General features: G+C 47.1%; 1 protein-coding gene across 1 annotated transcript in view; it reads left to right on the plus strand.

The window, feature by feature from the left end:
• Positions 1–1,853, plus strand: part of Slc49a4 (solute carrier family 49 member 4) — a 70,028-nt gene extending 68,175 nt beyond the window's left edge. The window contains exon 9 of the mRNA XM_075965273.1: positions 1,480–1,853. Coding sequence (XP_075821388.1) covers positions 1,480–1,595 — 116 coding nt within the window. The 3' untranslated portion in view covers positions 1,596–1,853. The remainder of the gene's footprint in view (positions 1–1,479) is intronic.
• The last annotated feature ends 19,029 nt before the right edge of the window (positions 1,854–20,882 follow it).

Genomic DNA, 20,882 nt, shown 5'->3' on the forward strand with positions numbered 1-20,882 from the left:
GTCACTTGCTTTACCAGCCAGTGTCCCGACGCCGTCCAGCAGGGTTGCTGTCGGTCTCTGGGTCACCTGCTTTACCAGCCAGTGTCCCGACGCCGTCCAGCAGGGTTGCTCTCGGTCTCTGGGTCACCTGCTTTACCAGCCAGTGTCCCAACGCCGTCCTGCAGGGTTGCTCTCGGTCTCTGGGTAAAGTAAGCAGTGGTGTGGGGATTCTAGAATGACCCTGCGACTGAGACAGCATTAGTGATTTGAGGAAAGTGGAAGGAAAGGAAAGAAGGAAAAATCCATACTCATTTTTTCCACTGGAACTGATGATATTAGACCAGAGAAGTTGTCACCAACCACCACTGACAAGTTCTTCATGCCAACAAGCTGATCTCTCCCAAGCCTGGGGACTGGTGAGGCCAGAGGGAAGGACAGCTGGGGCAGGCACCGCTGAGTGACAGCAAATGCTAGGGAATGTCCTGTTACTCCTAGTTCACCGGAGTATTTTTCAAAGCTGATTCTTGATGCCATTGAACCAAGGGAGCAGTCAAGTCACTTTTGCAGGTTTCCTAATGGTTGGCATAATCCATGACTGTCCATGGTAATGCGGGGTGGGGGGTGAAAAGTTAAAAACAGTGGTCTCTCTAGGAGTAGAAATGATTCAAACGTGAATGTTTTACCTTATTTTCCATATATTCTAATTCATTTTGCAGTAGTTACTGTTTAATATTTTTGTTGAGAAGTACATATTTCCATCAAAAAATACAAAAATGTTATCTTAAAAGGCAATTGAGACGGTGGGGAGACAGTTCGTGGGTTGCTGTGCAAACATGAGGACCTGACTTTGATTCTCAGCACCCATGTGAAGAGCTTGGCATGGCATGGTGACATGCTTCTATAACTCCAGCACTGATGGGGTGGAGACAGGAGGATTGCTGAAGTTTGCTGACCACAGGTGCAGCTGGTAAAACAAAACCTCATGAGCTCCAGGTTCAGTGAGAGACCTTGTCTCGAGGGATTAAGGCAGAGTGTGATAGAGAAGGCCACTGAACCCTTCCTGGCCTCTGGATGTGTGCACACCTGTGTGCGTGTGCGCACATGTGCATGTGTACATATAAAGAAAATGAGGTGATTTTCTCTTTACCTAAACTCACCAGGTGTTTCTAAACAGACACAAGAGTGACTGTGTTATAGGGCACTTAAAAAATAATTAACAAGCTAACACTTAAAGTGATCAATTTTCCCCCTTTCAACTAATAAATTGATTTTGCAACCAAAGTCTAGGTATATTAAACTGATGAAAAGTTGTTAGCAACATCGATTAAATATTCCACATGAAAGTCAGGTAATGTATTACACACATCACTTAGCCTCCAGACTGTCAGTGTGTAGTGAAATGGCTTCTGGGTGCCTTTGTTAAATGCGCTTTGGAATGCAGAGCAGACTTGAGGGATGCAAAGATACTTAAAACTTGCCTTTTTTTTTTTTAACTTACAGAGTTGTCTTGGTTCAACTGGTGCCTTCCCGGGTCGTGTCTGCTCAGTCTTCTCCTCATTCTGTGCTTCAGGGAATCCTATGACAGACTCTACCTTGATGTGGTTGTCTCTGTGTAATGCCACAGACTCGCAGGACTACAGAGGGACGAGACATCGGCCTTGCACATCTCACGGGAGGAAAGGAGAGGAAACTTCTTTCCGAGGTTTCGCTAGGTTACAGAGTCTCACATTAATTTAATGACTACTAGGTAATAATAATGGCAGACTTGAGTGTCGCGGGGATTTGAAAACTCTGTGGACGGCACACCTGCGCTGGCGGCACACCTGTGCTGTCTGCACACCTGCGCTGGCGGCACACCTGCGCTGGCGGCACACCTGCGCTGGCGGCACACCTGCGCTGGCGGCACACCTGTGCTGACGGCACACCTGCGCTGGCGGCACACCTGTGCTGACGGCACACCTGCGCTGGCGGCACACCTGCGCTGGCGGCACACCTGTGCTGTCTGCACACCTGCGCTGGCTTCTGGAGTAGAGGTGTGACATCTCACATGGGATGCACTGCCCATGTAGGCCACCCCTGTGTGTGTTGTTCCAGTGCTAACCGACTAAGGAGCTGAATTAGGAGAAGAAGCAAGGGTATTGGTCCCCTGAAGATGACTCCTCCCAGGCACGTGACAGAAGAATAGGAGAAAGGCCACTAACTTCTAAAGACGTTTGAACCCTATATTTCAGGTTTTAATTACAGAATAGCCACTCCGTATAGCAGTGATAGAAGTTGGCCACATGTACACTACATGTTTTTCTAATAAAGCCATTTCTTATATGACTCTCCTTATTTTTAATCAGGTTGGAAGCCTTTTGCTGTCTCTGGGCACAGGCACTGCCTCACCCCCACTTGCCCTTGTTTCTGTGAATACAGCGTCTGTCACTGCAGCAAGGTGACTAAATGCCCGATAGTGCTGCACTAGCTGTTGTGTGAAAAGTGTAATTCCATTGTGATTTAGCACTTTGTTGAAGATGAAATGAGAGCCACACAAAGCATGTGTGTCTGCAGCACTGTGTGGTAGCACAAGTGTGAAGTCGAGCAACCACTGTTATTACCAGGTTAGATTGTGTTTAAATGACCCCCATTTGGAAAGAACAGTGTAAAACCTTGAAGGTTTCAGATCTGTGCGTGATTTCCGAATTTAACCCTTGTGTTTTAATTTAGCTTGTAATAATACTCAATTCTAAATGAAGTCATTGTATTTGATTGGACAGCATTTTCCCAATACCTATTTCTTTCTATAAATAATGGATTTTAAAAAAAAAAATACTCGCTGGATGGCTCTTGGACCTGTCTTTCACGAGGTCATACACATCTCTGTGATGGGCCTGTGACACCTGACTGCTCACGGATCCATAGCTCCTCTCACACAGAAGCAAGCCTTCCCCAAACTTCCGGAGCAGCAGCAGCCTCCACTGTCTGCTTCCTCTTTCCCCTTTCCTCACATGAAATAGCAGCTCCATTGCCAGCCAGCTCTGCTTACAGCTCCTTCTCCGTGCAGGTGGAAGGCAGCTCCCAGTAGCCCGGGTGGAAGGCTGGGCAGTACTCACTTCTGCCAGCCCTATGCACCATCACACACCTGCAGCTGCACCTCCGGCCCTGTGCACCATCACACACCTGCAGCCGCACCTCCGGCCCTGTGCGCCATCACACACCTGCAGCTGCACCTCCGGCCCTGTGCACCATCACACACCTGCAGCCGCACCTCCGGCCCTGTGCACCATTGCACATCTGCAGGTGCACCTCCGGCCCTGTGCACCATCACACACCTGCAGCCGCACCTCCGGCCCTGTGCACCATCACACACCTGCAGCCGCACCTCCGGCCCTGTGCACCATCACACACCTGCAGCTGCACCTCCAGCCCTGTGCACCATCACACACCTGCAGCCGCACCTCCGGCCCTGTGCACCATCACACACCTGCAGCCGCACCTCCGGCCCTGTGCACCATCACACACCTGCAGCTGCACCTCCGGCCCTGTGCACCATCACACACCTGCAGCTGCACCTCCGGCCCTGTGCGCCATCACACACCTGCAGCTGCACCTCCGGCCCTGTGCACCATCACACACCTGCAGCTGCACCTCCGGCCCTGTGCACCATCACACACCTGCAGCTGCACCTCCGGCCCTGTGCACCATCACACACCTGCAGCTGCACCTCCGGCCCTGTGCACCATCACACACCTGCAGCTGCACCTCCGGCCCTGTGCACCATCGCATATCTGCAGCTGCACCTCCGGCCCTGTGCACCATCACACACCTGCAGGTGCATCCTCTCGCCGCAAATTCATGTGGAAGACTATGCACTAACTACCTTGGCCTTGGAGGAGGGGTCTGGGGTTGCCCAGTATCTTCTGAGGCCCTAAATTGTGAGGGGAGAAAGGCAGAGCCCCCAGATTCCACTCCTGCCTTCAGTCACGGCTGCATTAACCGGTCTGCTCCCTTAGCAGCGAGAACGAACGGAGGAACCCGCTAAGAGAAGCAATCGACTCAGCCAGGCTTAGCTCCACTAACTTGTCCTCATCCTTCTTAAAGTGTGAGAGAAGACACAACTGTGAAGATGACGGGAAGCTTGTCACCGTGGCCATGCAGGATAGCGACCTCCTTTTGATGGAGGTTAGAGAAAGCAGAGGGAAGAAATGTGAAGTGTTGGCTGGTGCTATATCCAGTCTGCTATAATAAGACTTCTGATGAGGAACATTTTAATTCGTGGTTAATTCTGCTTTTAACACGAAGTACAGAATAACGCTTTAAGAATAGAGCCTAAAATAGCTAATCACTTGAAGGCATTCCAAGGGGATGCATTGTACCTACCGGTCAACAGCTCTTCTCTTCAGCACGCCTGAGGTGAGGCCAGCCGCCTCCCTCAAACAGCTGCTCTTCTCATGGGCCAATTCTCCTGAGTGATGAAAACTTCACGGGGCAGCCAGTGAGGTTGCGGGAAGGGAAGGGCAGTACGTCATGTACCTGAGGGCTGCAAATCCTGTTGTTTCTAGTAGTCAGCACACACGAGCTTCGTCCTTGTCTCACACTGGAAGAAGTCTTAGCCCTCCGCCAGTCCCAGCTCTCTGCAGAATTTATAGAAACGACCCTAGAAAGATAAATTACCTTGACAAAAGACTAGAATCATCCGGCGTCTGCAGGGCTCTATGCCAGGGTGCCCTTGGATGTTCAAGGCCTCTCTAGAAAAGGAGTTAGTATTTGCATGCTGCCCCCTGACACCTCCAAGGTATTTGAAACCATATTCTAGAATACTCAAACTGTCTAGTTCAATCTGTGTAAATAGCTATGCTGTATTGGTAGGAAGTAAGAAGTCTAGACATGCTCGGTTCAGTTGCAGGGTTTGCTTTCAAATATTTCAGATCTGTGGTGGGTTGAGTCCATAGATGCAGAAGTGGAGGGCACAGTAGTGACCACACATGTAGACCTGTATTTTCGGTGGAGGGAACACCGTAGTGACCACACATGTAGACCTGTATTTTCGGTGGAGGGAACACCGTAGTGACCACACATGTAGACCTGTATTTTCGGTGGAGGGAACACCGTAGTGACCACACATGTAGACCTGTATTTTCGGTGGAGGGAACACCGTAGTGACCACACATGTAGACCTGTATTTTCCGTGGAGGGAACACCGTAGTGACCACACATGTAGACCTGTATTTTCCATGGAGGGCACAGTAGTGACCACACATGGAGACCTGTATTTTCGGTGGAGGGAACACCGTAGTGACCACACATGTAGACCTGTATTTTCGGTGGAGGGAACACCGTAGTGACCACACATGGAGACCTGTATTTTCAGTGGAGGGAACACCGTAGTGACCACACATGTAGACCTGTATTTTCCGTGGAGAGGGCACTGTAGTGACCACACATGGGGACCTGTATTTTCCGTGGAGAGGGCACAGTAGTGACCACACATATAGACCTGTATTTTCCGTGGAGAGGGCACAGTAGTGACCACACATGTAGACCTGTATTTTCCGTGGAGGGCACAGTAGTGACCACACATGGAGACCTGTATTTTCCGTGGAGGGCACAGTAGTGACCACACATGGAGACCTGTATTTTCCGTGGAGAGGGCACAGTAGTGACCACACATGTAGACCTGTATTTTCCGTGGAGAGGGCACAGTAGTGACCACACATGTAGACCTGTATTTTCCGTGGAGAGGGCACAGTAGTGACCACACATGGAGACCTGTATTTTCCATGGAAGGGACACCATAGTGACAAACATTTTTATGGTTTTTCCAAGTGTTTTCTGAGTCTCAAACTCACATTTTCCCTTCTACTTCACAGCACTACAGCTTAATTTAAAATGCTTAGGTTATTCACGAAGATTCACGTGTCCAGACAGGAGGGGCCGCAGAGTGCACTGACTACCACTCTGTGGGTCGCAACTGCATCAGCTGGTTCTTCATACAGTTTAAGCCATGTCACAGGCGTGCTTGCGTCTCTCCTGTCTTCCTGCCAGGGACTTTATGCAAAGATTCTGATGAATAATTCAGGCTTCATAAGCGAGCCTACAGCATTATTAATTGGTGAGGATGTGCTACCTTCTAAGCTCCCTGTGGCTTATCAATTAATACTTCACAGTTCATGGGAAGAAGTGTTTTTAATATGATCCATGGTAGAGATGTAGGAACAAGATAATTACACAGACGCACTTCCCTGGAAGAAGGAATTCACAAGAGGGAATCGAGTACACATGTAATTTTGCATATTTAAATGTGGATGGCCTAAGGGCCAGGTCTTATCCTGGATCATATATTCATGTTTAATTATTGAAAATGTTTACAGCTTGTTTTTAATGAAGCCTGTCTAACGAGGGATCCAGGCTAAGGGACTTGAAGTTGAAGAGATGAAATCCCCATCTACTTATCTTTTAATTGGTTTTTAAAAACTCTTATTTTTACTAAAATTGAGTACTCATCTTGCATTCTGCCTAAATACCAGGTGTTTTTTTTTTTTAAAAATCAAGATCAAATAAAAATACATATCAGATTTTCTTTCGGTTAATGCTAAAACTCATATTAATTTCATATTTGTTCTTCAAATACTAAGTACAGGGATTACTATGATCATGTAAAAACTGTGTGCATGAGGCTAGGGGTGCGGCTCAGTGGTAGAGCGCTTGCCCAGGGTACACAAGGCCCTGGGTACAGTCCTCGGCACCAAAACAACAAAAACCCTGTCACGTCAAAATGCAAAGCTGTAAAAACATTTGAGCAGGCTTAGACATACAAAAAAGATACAATTTATTATAATCATATAGAAGGGGATGAGATAAATCTTATCTATGACAGCAGTTTGCTAGTCTGTTAGGAAAGATAGTACAGGAAAATGGGAGGTTCTGGAACAGAAGTTTATAGTGGGTTTTGCTGTACCATCAAGAGCATGGACCAGAGGTCTCTGCCAGGACAGGCATCTTGGCCATCCTGAGACCTCATCCCCACTCAGTACTCTCCTGGCTCAAGTGGAATCTCAGACTCAGGAGACAGCTCCAGGAATAAGTGCCAGGACACTGGGGGAACCCAAAGGCTGCTGCCCCTGGGAGCGAGATGGGAGTGAGAGAGGCTAGCCCTAGCTCCACTAAATCCTACAGATTCCTGGAGTTCCAGCTTGTTCGGCTTGCCTGAAGTACCCCAGCTTTCAGCACCGTGGATGACTGTGCCCTTGGCTTTGTGCCCAAGACGCCTCACTTCCCTACACTGACTTCCTGTGACTTCTTGACCAACGCCCTTCCACAGCCTTTCAGGAGAAAGGGCAGTCTCCTCTCTAAGGAGCAGACAAGCAACATTTACTGTTATCTCTTCTGAGAAGGACACTGACCCAGGAAGAACCTAAGGAATGCCAGGGAAAAATCAATATTTACAGCAAGAGTCTTAAAAACTAGACCACCTCCATGAACTGGGAGTTTCGGGGGTTTACAAAGGGGCTTCACGGTCATTGTGTGTGTTTAAACGGTGAGTTCATTGCTTGATTGGTCCTTTGGATGTGCCTTACTACCAGGTAGACCTCAAATAACAGCTGTCCATCTCAGCCACTTCCAGAACAACAGCACACATCAATTGGTCTTTCCATTAAACAAGGCTTAATGTGTGTGTGTGCGTGTATGTCTCTGTGTGTGAGTGTGCATGTATGTGTGTGTATGTATGTGCGTGTCTGTGTGTGTATGTTAATGCAAAAACAGAATGATTATTTCTCAGCCGTTTAACCAGATCAAGTGTAAAAAATGAAAACAGTGTAGCCCCAAACGTGGGTTCGGCACATTGCAAGGCTGGGGCGTACAAGAAAACCCCAGTGCTGTGTGCTCCCCAGCTGCCCCTCTAAATCCTCTCATTTATAAAGGTTTCTGCTGGCTAGACAAAATGGTCAGGTGTATGGGCTTCCAGCCCCCTTTGGGTTGCCTTAATCTTAGAAAGCAATACTCCTTTGAAACAACTACCATTTTTAATCGAGGTCTGTCTGCTTTGGCTTGCCTTTCCCTTTCCTCAGAGGACTCTGGGATGAAACCGGTGATCTTATTCAAGTAAGCAAGCAGAGAGCCTCTTGAGGGAGATGGCATGAATGGATTCTAACAGACCCCCGGGCTCCGGGGCCTGACTTCTTTTCACCAGTGATCAGAGTCTAAAAAGTAATTTTTTTTCCTCAGACAGGGTTTTGCTGTGTCCCGGAACTTACTCCGTAGACCAGGCTGGAAATAATCTTTTAAAATAAATTTTCTCTCACTTCTGAAGTTTTGGAGGAAAACACAAATAAAATACCCAAGGCATGTTTTTCTGAAAACGTATCTTGACCCCTCAAAATTTTTAGCAGACCTTGCCACCAGGTTAGTAATATGCCTTGAGACTGTTTAAGACAATGTACTCAATCTGCTGTCCTACTCTGTAAAAACCTGTTTTAAGTTCAATCTGCCTCTAAGAGAACACCATAACCAACTTGACTATGCCTTGGATTTTCTAAGCAATCAGCTTTTACAACCTAAGCTAATGCATAGCTTTAAGCTTTGGTTATGTTCCCTTCATACCCCTGACCCAGAATAATGTATTTTTTAATAATTTAATAATCTGTTATAATCACTTACCGGAAAACACCAATCAGATTGGGAGCATCCTTAAAACTAATGCCTGTCATAAATATTGCAAACAACATGGATATAGATTGATAATGTCTGTTTGGTTATCTGGGTCAGTCTTTTAAAGATTTCTGTAACAGGGTGTGGTGGGCACACACCTTTGATCCCAGTACTTGGGAGGCAGAGGCAGGTAGATCTCTGTGAGTTAGAGGCCAGCCTGGTCTACAGAGCAAGTTGAAGACCATCCAGGGATCCATAGTGAGACCCTGTCGGTGCATTTACATAGATACTTACGGGGACATAGTATCCAGTCATCTGCGGAACTGTTTCTCATGGCCTCTCTCTCCAGACCTTTCAACATGGCTGGTTCGGTACCAGCCAGCTGTAGCTTTCTTGAGATTGCAGTGTGAGTTCTCATGTGCACGCTCCTGTTTCCTTACTGAGAAGACCGTTTCTGTTCATTGCTCCCTCAACTGAGATCCTACACTGCAAGAGAGAGAGAATGAACCCTGAATCCAAACTGGTCTTCCACACGGGGCTTTCCTGGCTCCCCTGTCTCTGTGGAGGCACAAGAACAAGATGCTGAAAGAGTAAGTGTGTTGTGTCTTGTGCTTTTAAAATAATAGCTCACCGCAGTTCTGATAATCCTTACTGTTGGCTTGTTACCGTCCGTAGCCACCCAGCTCCTGAAGCACAAGCGGCCCCTGCTCCGTAGAAAAACAAGAATTCAGTGTTCTTGGTCCTTTCATCCGTGTGTGTGTGTGTGTGTGTGTGTGTGTGTGTGTGTGTGTGTCTACAGGCCAAATGGAGAACTTCACATGCTAGGCAAGGGCTGTGGCACTAAGCTTTTCCTTGAGACAACATCTCATCAAGTTGCTCAAGCTGGCCTTGAACTTGAAATCCCCCTGCCTCAGCTTTCTAAGTTCCTGGGATGACATTCGTATGAATTCACCCAACTTGGGTGACTTTCTCTCCCTTCCATCCTGCTCACTCCTTTCTGTTCATTTAAAAACTATTTCTGACCCTGCTTGGCAGCAAATGTGTGACACTAGGTGACCAGCAGCAGAGAGCTGGCCTTGCTGTTTCCTCATGGCCTAGACTAGAGAGGACACAGGGCACAGGCCCCGGGGCCTCGTGACTGCCGCTATCTGACCTTGAGCAATCCATTCCTCGTTTATGCACACCTCGAAAATGAGGGGTAGGCAGTGATGTTCCCAGGGGTTTCTTACGCTTCAGAAATTCCAATCTATGCATATTGCCGTGTTGGAAATGACTGAGGCAGCCTCGGTCTGTAGCCAAAAGAACCTCCTGGTGCTTTCATGTTCATTTGCAAAGCAGCGCCCTCCCTCTCCCCCGGTACCGTGTCCCTGAACACATGAAATACTGTGCTGTCTTCACTTACAGTAAGAAGAGGTGGCTTTCTGGTGTCTGCGGTGGAAGATAAGCTTCAGGTGCTGTTTATCTTCCCAAAGGACTTTATATATGAATGCAGGATTTATTAAATTTATCAAACACAATAAGAGAAACCCTGCTGCTTGATGTTGAGATAGCATTCCGGCAGACAGGTAGAAAGAAGTATTGCATTTGCTCACTGGAGTCAGACCAAGCCAGATTCCTGTCCTTTGGTTTGATTCATTGTGAGATGGCCTGAGCTTCCAGTTGCAGAAATCAAACTGCCAGGTCAGACAGGAAGGCTGGTCCCTGGACATGTGTCTCTAGGGTTCAGGTACCAAGTCACTGTAAGGAGCTTGGCAGAGATAACCCCTCTGAAAGGCTGCAATCTCCTAATCAAGTCAACAGTGAGGTGTGCTCCATAGGCTGGTGTCAGCAAATGGAGCTCTGCTTCCACTCTAAGGTGGGCACATTAGTTGCCAGGGACAGATATGAACCCAAATTTGGGGTAGTCAGTGTATATCCGGGAAAAGTAAAAGTAGGGAAAAAAAAAGATGCTTCTGCCTTCCAGAACTTTTCCAAAAGATGACTGGGGGGGGGGGGAGGATAAGTTCTGTGTTGTTTACTTTTCTCAATTCTATAACAAAACACTTGGCACAAGCGACTTGAAGGAAGGGTGAGTGTGGGCTTGGAGTCTGAGGGTGCAGCCCACCGGGCCTGGAAGGTCACGTGACGCCTGCAGTCAGGACACAGAGGGAGGTGAAGGCTGGTACTCAGCCTGCCTCTTTTTACTTTTCGTTCACACTGGGACCCCAGCCAATACGCACTGGTACCATCCGGACTCAGGATGGGCCCTCTCTTCTTATCCAATCCTGTCTGGAAATGCCCTCGCAGACAGGCTCCAGTCTAGTTGAAGATGACCCTTGAGCTTCACGAGCTGAGAGGTGAGAGGTCTTTTGTGCCTATCATGCTTGAGGCTTTTAACAAGTGGGTCTCTTCCCTCTGAGTTGCTGCTCTCTCAACCTCTAGAATGGGAGAGTGAGTCGAACCCTCTGGTTCATACCTGTGAGTCACACACACAGAAAGTAAAAAGCACTGGAGGTTAACAGCTTTTTAAAGAATGTTTTTATTAATTCTTGGGGACTTTCATATAATGCCTAGTCTGGATTATATTTAATCCCCCTCCTCTAATCTCTCCCCACCCATCAACTTCCTGGCCAACTCCTCCCCTCCCCCATCAAGTCCAGTTTGTGCTGGTTGACTACTCAGTATGTGGGGCCCACATGGGGTGTGGTTGACAGGCCACGTCAGTTGAAGAAAGCGGACTCTTTCCGTCCCAGCAGCAATCAAACGCCAATAGCTCCTTGACTAGAGTTGGGAGTTCCTGCCCCTCTCCCTTCTCCAGCCTGACTTGAGCCTGAAGAGGCCTGTGCAATCGCTCTGAATTCATATGTGCATCTGTATCTGCTTCCTTGAAGTCATTCACCACCTCTGGCTCCTGCTGGCTCGCTGCCCCCTCTTCCACACAGACCCCTGAGTTTGGGCGGAGCCATGTGACATAGATGCCCTAGTTCGGGCTCGATGGAGATACCTTTGTTTCTTTACCCCAATTTGCACTTTGCGTTTTCAGACAAACCAAACACTCCTTTGAGACCCTGTCTGTGGGCTGTTAGAGATGCCAGAAGCTAACACCAGTGTGTTACCGTGTCTGCATGGTCTTTTATTCCTTCTGTCTACAAAGTGAGTTTGTGCATACAGTAAATAGCTAGAAGACAGTAGAGAATGGGAAAGATGGTTCTACCCCAGACCCTTTCCAAAAGTTTTTTTTGTTGTTGTGTTTTGAGACAGGGTTTCTCTGTGGCTTTGGAGGGTGTCCTGGAACTAGCTCTTGTAGACCAGGCTGGCCTCAAACTCACAGAGATCCGCCTGTCTCTGCCTCCCGAGTGCTGGGATTAAAGGCGTGCGCCACCACCGCCCGGCTAAGATTTTTTTTTTCAAAGAAAAGAAAGAAGGCTGGAGAGGTCATCAATTAGAGCCTTGTCTTCTTCTCACAGAGAAGCCATGTTCAGTTTGCAGCACCCATGCCCGGCAGCTCACAACTGCCCATCCTCCACCTGCAGGGCATCTGGCACCCTCTTCTGGGCTCTGCAGACACTCACTCATACACAAGTTCATATGCTAACACAAGGCTTAAAGAAATAAAAATAAATCTTTCTCAAAACCTCTAAAATAGGAACAGAAAAGGAAAAACAAAAGCATCTACTCTCCTGCACTAACAATTGCAAAAAATAATGCGTTTCCCAAATACATAATCTGCCTAGCAAAGCCCAAATATTGTCTGCTATCAACCATAATTGAATTTGTCAATTTTATGGACATGAAAACCTCAGCTCTCATCTAAAAAGAAACAAGAGATAGTTGATTCTGGAGATACATGAGTGACCATGGCCTCACAATGGTTTTCAACCTTCCTAATACTGCGACTCTTTAATACAGTTCCTCATGTTGTGGTGACCCCCAACCATAAAATTCTTTTGTTGCTACTTCATAACTGTAATTTGGTTTGTCTGTTAATAATTGTAATGTAATTATCTGATATGTGACCTCCAAAGAGGTCGCAACCCACGAGTTGAGAACCACTGGCCTAGGAGCACAGATTTGGGTTACCACAAAAACTGTAAAATATGATGACAGTTTCAGAAAATGTTTTTGGTAACTTTATAGTAACAAGAGTGACCCACCTGCTAGCTGACCTGCCCTACTCCCTAGATTTGGTTCCCAAAGACTCATTCCACTGCCCCCCACACACCTCACCACCCGTCCTGCTGTGGAGCCCCTACCCCCCAACTCCAGCAGATTTCTGACTTCCTCAGCAAGGCAAAAAAAACCAGGTGAAGCAGGGAGAGACTCCCTGCTGCACCGGAGACCAGGGTGCAGCCATCACAGGCAGACCTCCTCAGCTCACTAAAGCTCCCATTCACCCCATCATCACCATATCCCACCCCCAAGCCAGGCAGAGGCTCCCCCTACTGCACCAAAGGCCACGCTAGCTGCCAGCAGTCCAGCCCCCAACTTGGACAGAGACTCCCTACTGGAACAGAGGTCACTCTGGCCATAAGAAATCTAGACCACAAAGACCAGAAGACCAAAGAGGACAGAGAAAACAAGGAACAAAACACCTATCCGGCAAAGACAAACTCATCCCAAACCCAGATGGCTAAACCAAGTAGTGTAAGAATACAATCAGCCACAGCCGGGCAACATGGTACCACCAGAGCCCAGCTATCCCACCACAGCAAGCGCTGGGTATTCTACTGCAGCTGAAGCACAAGAAAACAACCTTAAAACCAGTTTTATGAAGATGATAGAGGTCTTTAAAGAGGAAATGAAAAAAAATCTTAAAAAAATCGAAGAAGAGACAAACAAAAGATTAGAGGAAATCAGTAAATCCCTTAAAGAATGCCAAAAAGTCAAGAAAAAACAAGCAGGTGAATGAAATTGTTCAAGACCTGAAAATGGAAATAGAAGCAATAAAGAAAACACAACCTGAGGGAAATCTGGAAATGGAAAATCTGGGTAAAAGAACAGGAATTAGAGATGCAAGCATCAGCAACAGAATACAGGAGATGGAGGGAGAATCCTAGGTATTGAAGCATCAGCAACAGAATACAGGAGATGGAGGGAGAATCCTAGGTATTGAAGCATCAGCAACAGAATACAGGCAATGGAGGGGAGAATCCTAGGTATTGAAGATACAATAGAAGGAATAGATTCACAGGTCAAAGAAAATGTTAAATCTAAAAAACTCATAACACAAAACATCCAGAAAATATAGACACTATGAAAACACCAAACCTAAGAATAATAGGAATAAAAGAAGAAGAATCCCAACTCAAAAACCCAGAAAATATATTTAACAAAATCACAGAAGGAAATTTTTCCTAACCTAAAGAAGGACATGGCTAAAGAGGTACAAGGAGTTTACAAAACTTTCTAGTAACTAAGGGAGTCATGTATCAAGATACTTCAAAGATATTTTAATTAAAAAATTTTGTGTGTGGGTGGGCCAGGGGCTGGGCATCCTCCCACAAAAGATGTTCATGGAGGCCAGAAGAACGTGTTGGATCCCCTGGAGCTGGAGTCACAGGCAGTTGCGAGCTAAACTCAGCTCCTCTGCTCCCCACTGTTGAGCCATCTCACCAGCCCCCAAGACACTTCTTAAATACACTGGAGGAAGCATTAAATAGACAGATTATAAATAGAGCAACATGGGGAAATTCCAGCCATCACTTTCAGATGCTATCTGATAACATTCTTAGCCTTTAGGTCAGTAAGGTCTTTGTTAGTACATCCCAGAAGGATTTACTCAATAGACAGATGTTAGGTCAAGTGATGAGGTAGCTAATCAATGACTATAGTGACTGAGATAGCCCAAGATAACTCGGCTTTGGATCTGTAACATTCCAACTCTTCACAACCATTTGAGGTTCTTATAGATGTTCAACGTCAGTGCTACTCTTAGGCTGGGAAGCTACTGGCACTCTCTGGAAGTTCCCGCAGATCTTAACTGCAGACATACTAAGAGCAGGTGCTCTGATGGCTGTGGAGTGTCTAAGGGGAATTTGAGTTTTAACAAAGGCCCACACTGAAAGGGAGTGTTTTAATCCATAGAGGTTAGGATGTCAACCTCCAGATAGGAAGGGCTGAGACCACAGAATCCCTTGAAAAGAACCTTCCACCCATGATGCATGGCTGCCAAAGTCCCCGTCTCCTTCCCCTTTGCCAAAATAAAGAATGTTTTAAAAATAGAGAAAAAGATGATTGATAGATAGATAGATAGATAGATAGATAGATAGATAGATAGATAGATAGAAAGATGTTGGTTCCCACAGAGGATTATGTACCACAGATATCCCCAATTCCAGGCTTACCCCCCCTCCCCAAAGTATATCCTTTTTGTAGCTGATTAGGGAAATTCTGTCACCATCCCTCCTAAAACACACCCACAAGTCCCCAGCCAAGTCCCTCGGTTAGTCTACATACAAAACTGCCAACATCTGTCTCCATCTGTGACTGGAGAAGTGCCTGGGGGCAGCCTTGAGAGGCACAGCAAGACCCCTCCCTGTCTTGGTCAGAGCTAGGTGAATCCAGTTGACGCTGGCTGGGTATGCTGCATGGGTCAGCACTTCTGGGAGCTCGCTAATTCGCGTTGCTCTTCCTGAGTTAGTGCTGAGAATAAAGGGACACAGAGTCTCCAACAGACTGTCCCTCTCCCGAATATCTTCCTGCCTTTGGTCAATCCACTCCTGAATCCGTGCTCTGAAGGACCCCAACCCCAGCTCTAAACCCAACACGACTCTTGTAACTTCACTTGCCCTTCTCAAGGAGAAAATGGAAATCAGCTATTGTCTCGGTCTTTACATCATCTTCTGTCTCAGAATAGAGACATCCTTCCTCGTTCGCCGTGTTTGCTAGGATTTAATTTAGATGACCCTCCCCACAAACCACAGGAAACTGGGCTGCCTTCCGTCACCTGGAACTGTCCTTCTGTGTAATTGGGGGAAAGGTTACACTAATGAAGCCGCTGCTGGATCTCTTGCTTATATGCTAATCAATAGTCCTGCACCGGTGAGTTCTTTGTTATCCAGGTCCTGCAATGCTTGTTGATTTCAAACTTTTAATGTTTCTCACACAAACTACTTTTATCTTAAAGCAGACTGTGATTTTTTTTCTCTACTTTATAACACAGAACTGAACACTCTAAAGCTGAGCATGGATTTCATCACCACCGATGTTAAACGCTCAGGGAGCCGATCGTGTAAAGAAAGAAAACCATGAGGATGGAGGAATTCGCATCCAGGACTTTGGCGTATTTTGGGGTCCTGCTGTATGCTGGCCACTGGGTTAGGCACTGAGCATACACAAACAAGCCAAGGGGTGTTCTGGCCCTTGCAGAGATTTTCATTTCAATAAACCTATTAAAAGCAAAACAAGACTGTAATTCAAAACCAACAGCCACTTGCAAAGGACTATTGGAAACTTGGAGGCTCATCTCAGCTGGCTGTCTTGGTATCTGTAGGAGATATTACTCTCTTGGGGAAATATATTCTAAATCCCATTTTCTTAAGCCATTAAAAACCCATGCTTGTTACTAATCAATGTGTGTGACCTTCATAGAGTGAAAACTGCCCCTGGGTGGCTTTGGAAGGGAAAGGCAGAGAAATCTGCTTCCATGGTTTGAAAAGAGGTGGAAGGATTTGAGGGAATTCTAAAAAGCTTCCAGAGATCTCAGTGTGCACTCGGGCATTGGATTAAGGCCAGAAGAGCCTTCTAGCAAGAGGAAGCAGAGACTGTGTGAGGGGGTCCATGAGCCTAAACCCCAGGGGGAAGTCATTGAGCTAGAAATCAGGCCCATGGGTTAGGGAGGAGCTTGGTGGTGGAGTATGTGCTTAGCATGCATAGGACCTGGGTTCAATTCCCAACAGCGTCACAAGTTAGCGAAATATACCATAAACCAGTCATGTAGACATGTCTGCTAGGGCGTCTACCCAGCCCAAGTTGGGGAGGAAATTTGGAGGCATGTGCTCTGGTAGAAGCAGGCTCTGGAAACAGAGCCAAAATCTGTCTTTTTTTTTCCTTCACCGAATCATCTGTCCCAGCCTCCTGCTTCCAAGCACATCCTGCTTGGGCGTGTGTGGCTCCCTTGATGGAGATCCTATGCCTCATTCTGGCATCTGCTGCTGTTCCTGGAAGTGTGAACCTTCAAAGAATGGGAGAGAGGGTGAACAAACAGTGCCAGAGGAGCTTGGTCAGGGCAGAGGGTGGCTGCAGGTGGGGACCTGTCTCCATATTCACACATCTTCCACCCTTAAGTGTGAGTAGCTGGCACCGAGGCATGGTGGGACTCTCAGAGGTGGGAATACCATCTGGGGGCTCCAGGTCCCACGGCTGTTACAGTGGGAGGGATTAGACACCCACACCTGGACGGTGGTGTGCATTGCCTAGGAGGAACTGCGTCTTTTCCAAAGGTCTGTGATTCTCAAAAAGGCCCCCTGCCAAGGAACGGCCTGTGACGAAGGCCTCCCTCCCTCTCTGTGTTGTGTTCCATGCACTCCACTAGTTAGCTCTCAGGCCAACTCTTGGATGGAAAGGGATCTTGCGTAGTCCAGGGGTGGACTTACCATCTCCTAATGTCACACTTTCCCACCTCCCCCACCCTCTCAGTTAAACCCTCAGAAGCAAACAAGAAGCCGGCCTAGTGGAGAGCACTCCCCCGTAGACCAGGGAGCACTCCCCTGTAGTCCAGGCACTTTGTTCTCCCTCTGTCCTCAAACCTTAGGGCACTTGGACTAATCGTATGCCATCCTTTACCAGGCTTTCATAGCTCAGTGGTTTATCATAGTCAGGACAGAAGCAGGCAGGACCGATAGGGCAAGGATGGTGGTAGTCACAGAGGCAGTGGAGGCTGCCACCGCCACGGAGCCTGTGACATCCTCCTGCCACTTCCCTCCACACTGGTGGCCTGGGAGCCTTCTTCGTTCTCATCTCTAAATATCTCTCATCTTTGAGCCTCCCTTGGGCCTTAATCCTCACTTGAGTCCATCCCTTCCCTGCCTACTCCTGGCCACCTGGGAGTCTCTGACTCCTTTCCCACTGGGGACCTGGGTCCATTCTGAGAGCGGGCTTTGGCAGAGGCTGTTGCCATGTGAAACAGTGCACAGAATGCAGCAGCTGGATTAGACTCCCTACCTAGGGGACCTGAGAAAGGTCAAGACTATTCCAGAGGTTTGGGGATCAGCTCTCTAGATTGGTCCCAGCCCTGATTTAAAATGGCAACACCCTGTGTGCCTGGGCAAACTGCTGGGTCAGTGTGAGAAATGGGGTAACGGAAGGAAGGTGCTTAGGGCCCGCCCTGAGGAGGCTTCATATCCAGAGACCCTAGCCCTGGTGCCTGGCGGGTCTGCGTGGTGGCAGAGTATGGGGTGTTAGTGATGAATCCCATGATAGTGCGTGTAACTTTGAAATGTTCTGTATTTTTAAATATTCCTACCCTGAAAAGACTGCATGACATTTTAATAAAAACATCTTTTTTTGTATATATATATAATATATATATATATTATAATATTTGGGGATTGCTAGATTTTTCATTTTCTGGCCAAGTATACTTTTATAAGGGAATGTTGATGTCTTGAGTATTTTTGTAGAAAACTATAGCTAATGTCAACTGTAAGCACTCATAAGTAGTGTTCACATGCAATTTTTCTTCCTTTCAATCAGACTTTTTAAGGAACTGCACCTTGGCAGAGCGTTTTCCCTAAAATGCTGCTTCGTTTTACACATTGTGAATAGTGAAGATTCGGAAAAATAAGGGTGCATTTAAAACCCCTGTGCTGTTACACTGTGGAGATGGTAATGTGTATTGCTTTGCCAAAGTGGTAATTAAATGTTTAATGGTTTTGAACGCCTAGTTCAGAATAGGGGTTCTAGTCATCGCTCATCGAGCCAAGCTTGCAAACGGGCCTCTGTGTCTTCAGGAAAATGCACTTCAGGATGGTGATTTCCTGCTCACTTAGGAAATATGGTCATGTTGACATTATGGCTGTCTGCTTGTGGATCTGCAATAAATGTGTACTGAAAGTACTTGTGATAACATGGCCCGCGAATTTTGTTTTTAATCAAACTCCAAATGGCAGGAGAAGTGGAGCCAAAGCTCTCTGAGCATCCAGGCAGCAAAATTTGGTGGGAAAAGCTTGGGTTAGAAGTAGAAGGAGCCGAGCCAGCTCCAACTCCTCCTCTACCGGTGAGCCCTGAAGTGGGAGAGTCCCTTCTTTCTGTTTTCAGAGCTCACTAGCCTTCATCCACCAAAAATTATAATTAAAATGGTTTGTTGACCTCAGATGTGTGTGAATTGTCGGAATCAAAATGGCACCACTGATGTCAAATCTTGGCCAACAGCAGGGAAAATCACAAAAAGAGGGTCTTCATGTACAATTGTCCCACAACAAGAACTATCAGAAGGCTGTAAGGGGCCTGAAAGGTGGCTAGTGAAAAAGTACAAACCTGCAAGGCCCTAGCCTGGATCCTCAGTAACACACACATGCATATATACTTACACAAATACACACGCACATACATATACATACATACACACACACACATATAAACACAAATACACACTCTGTCACAGCCTTGCACAAAGGCCTCTAAAACCAAACACGCACACAAAGTACTCCTGCGGGGACATCATCTAGCACCCAACTCTTCAGCCTTGGATAGTTGCCACCCTTGTTATTGATCCTCACAGCCAGCATAATTTTTCCCAAAATAATTAATGCAGTCTTCCTCATTTTACCTTCAAATGCTTCCGCTTCCCTTAACCTCCTTGAGTCTGTTCGTAGGGCATGTGCATCCCCACCACAGTGTTCATTGCTGAGTGAGCTCCTGCTCTGTGGAGACTTCTCTTTGTCCTTTAGGTTCAGGCACGTGGGTTTTGAGATGGCAGAGTAGAGTGGCGGGCATCAAGCCCCTGGGGAATGTGGTTCTCCAGCAGAAACTGTTTGCTTTCCTCTTTCTGTCACTCTCAGGTCTCCCCCAGTCACCAGCATCCACTCTTAGTTGGATGAGAACAGTAAAGACTGGAACAGACAGGACCAGACTTATTTTGACTTGCCCAGAAAAGACCAGACCGGACCAGACCAGATGGGACCAGTCCAGTCCGGACATGACCAGACAAGACCAGATTCGACCGGTCTAGACCAGAGCAGACTGCTCTTGACTGGATTCTACCAACCCAGACAAGACCAGTCTTGACTGGACTAGCGCAGTATCGACCGGAACAGACTGATCCAGATCGGTCTCCACTAGTCCAGACCAGATGAGACCAGTCTCAACTAGACCAGACCAGTTCCAGACAGGTCTCTACCAGTCCAAACTGGACCAGACCAGTCTCAACTGGAACAGACTGGTCTAAACTGGACCAGACTGGTCTCAACCGGAACAGACTGGACCAGACAAGAATATACTGGTCCAGACTGGTCCAGACCAGACTGGACAAGACTGGACCAGACCTGACCCAACCGGTGTAGACCAGAGCAAACTGCTCTTGACCGGATTCTACCAGACCAGACCAATCTTGACCCGATGAGACCAGTATAGACTAAAACAGACAGGACCAGACTTGTTTTGACTTGTCCTGACAAGACAAGTTCTGATCAGACCAGACCAGAACAATCCAGTCCAGACCAGACCAGAACAGACTGGACCAGACCAGTCTCAACTGGAACAGACTGGACCAGACTGGACCAGATGAGAATATACTAGTACAGACCCATCCAGATCAGACCAGACCAAACTGGACATGACTGGACAAACCAGACATGACCGGTCTAGACCAGAGCAGACTGCTCTTGACAGGATTCTACCAGACCAGACCAGTGCTGACCAGACCAGACCAGTATTGACTGGAACAAACAGGATCAGACTTGTATTGACTAGTCCAGACAAGACCAGACCAGACCAGACTGGATCAGACCATTCTCAACTAGAACAGACTGTTTTGAATTGTAATGCAAGTATCTGACATGTAGGATATCTGATATGCGACCCCTGTTAAAGGGTCTTTCAATTCCAAAAGGGGTCACAACCCACAGGTTGAGAACACTTGCACTAGGAGGTGAGGTAGTTGTCAGCATTCTCTTACACACTAGCCCACATATCTTAACAACTCTGTTGCAGTATGTTTTGCTTTTAAGACAGAGTCTCATGTAAGCTTATCTTAAGTACTAGGTGCCTGAGGTGGTCTTGAACTTTTGGTTTACCTGCTTCCACCTACCCAGTGCTGGAATTACAGATCTGTGCCACAGTACATGATTATGAAT

Source organism: Microtus pennsylvanicus, chromosome 1 (assembly GCF_037038515.1).
Source record: "Microtus pennsylvanicus isolate mMicPen1 chromosome 1, mMicPen1.hap1, whole genome shotgun sequence".
NCBI classification, from domain to species: Eukaryota; Metazoa; Chordata; class Mammalia; order Rodentia; family Cricetidae; genus Microtus; species Microtus pennsylvanicus.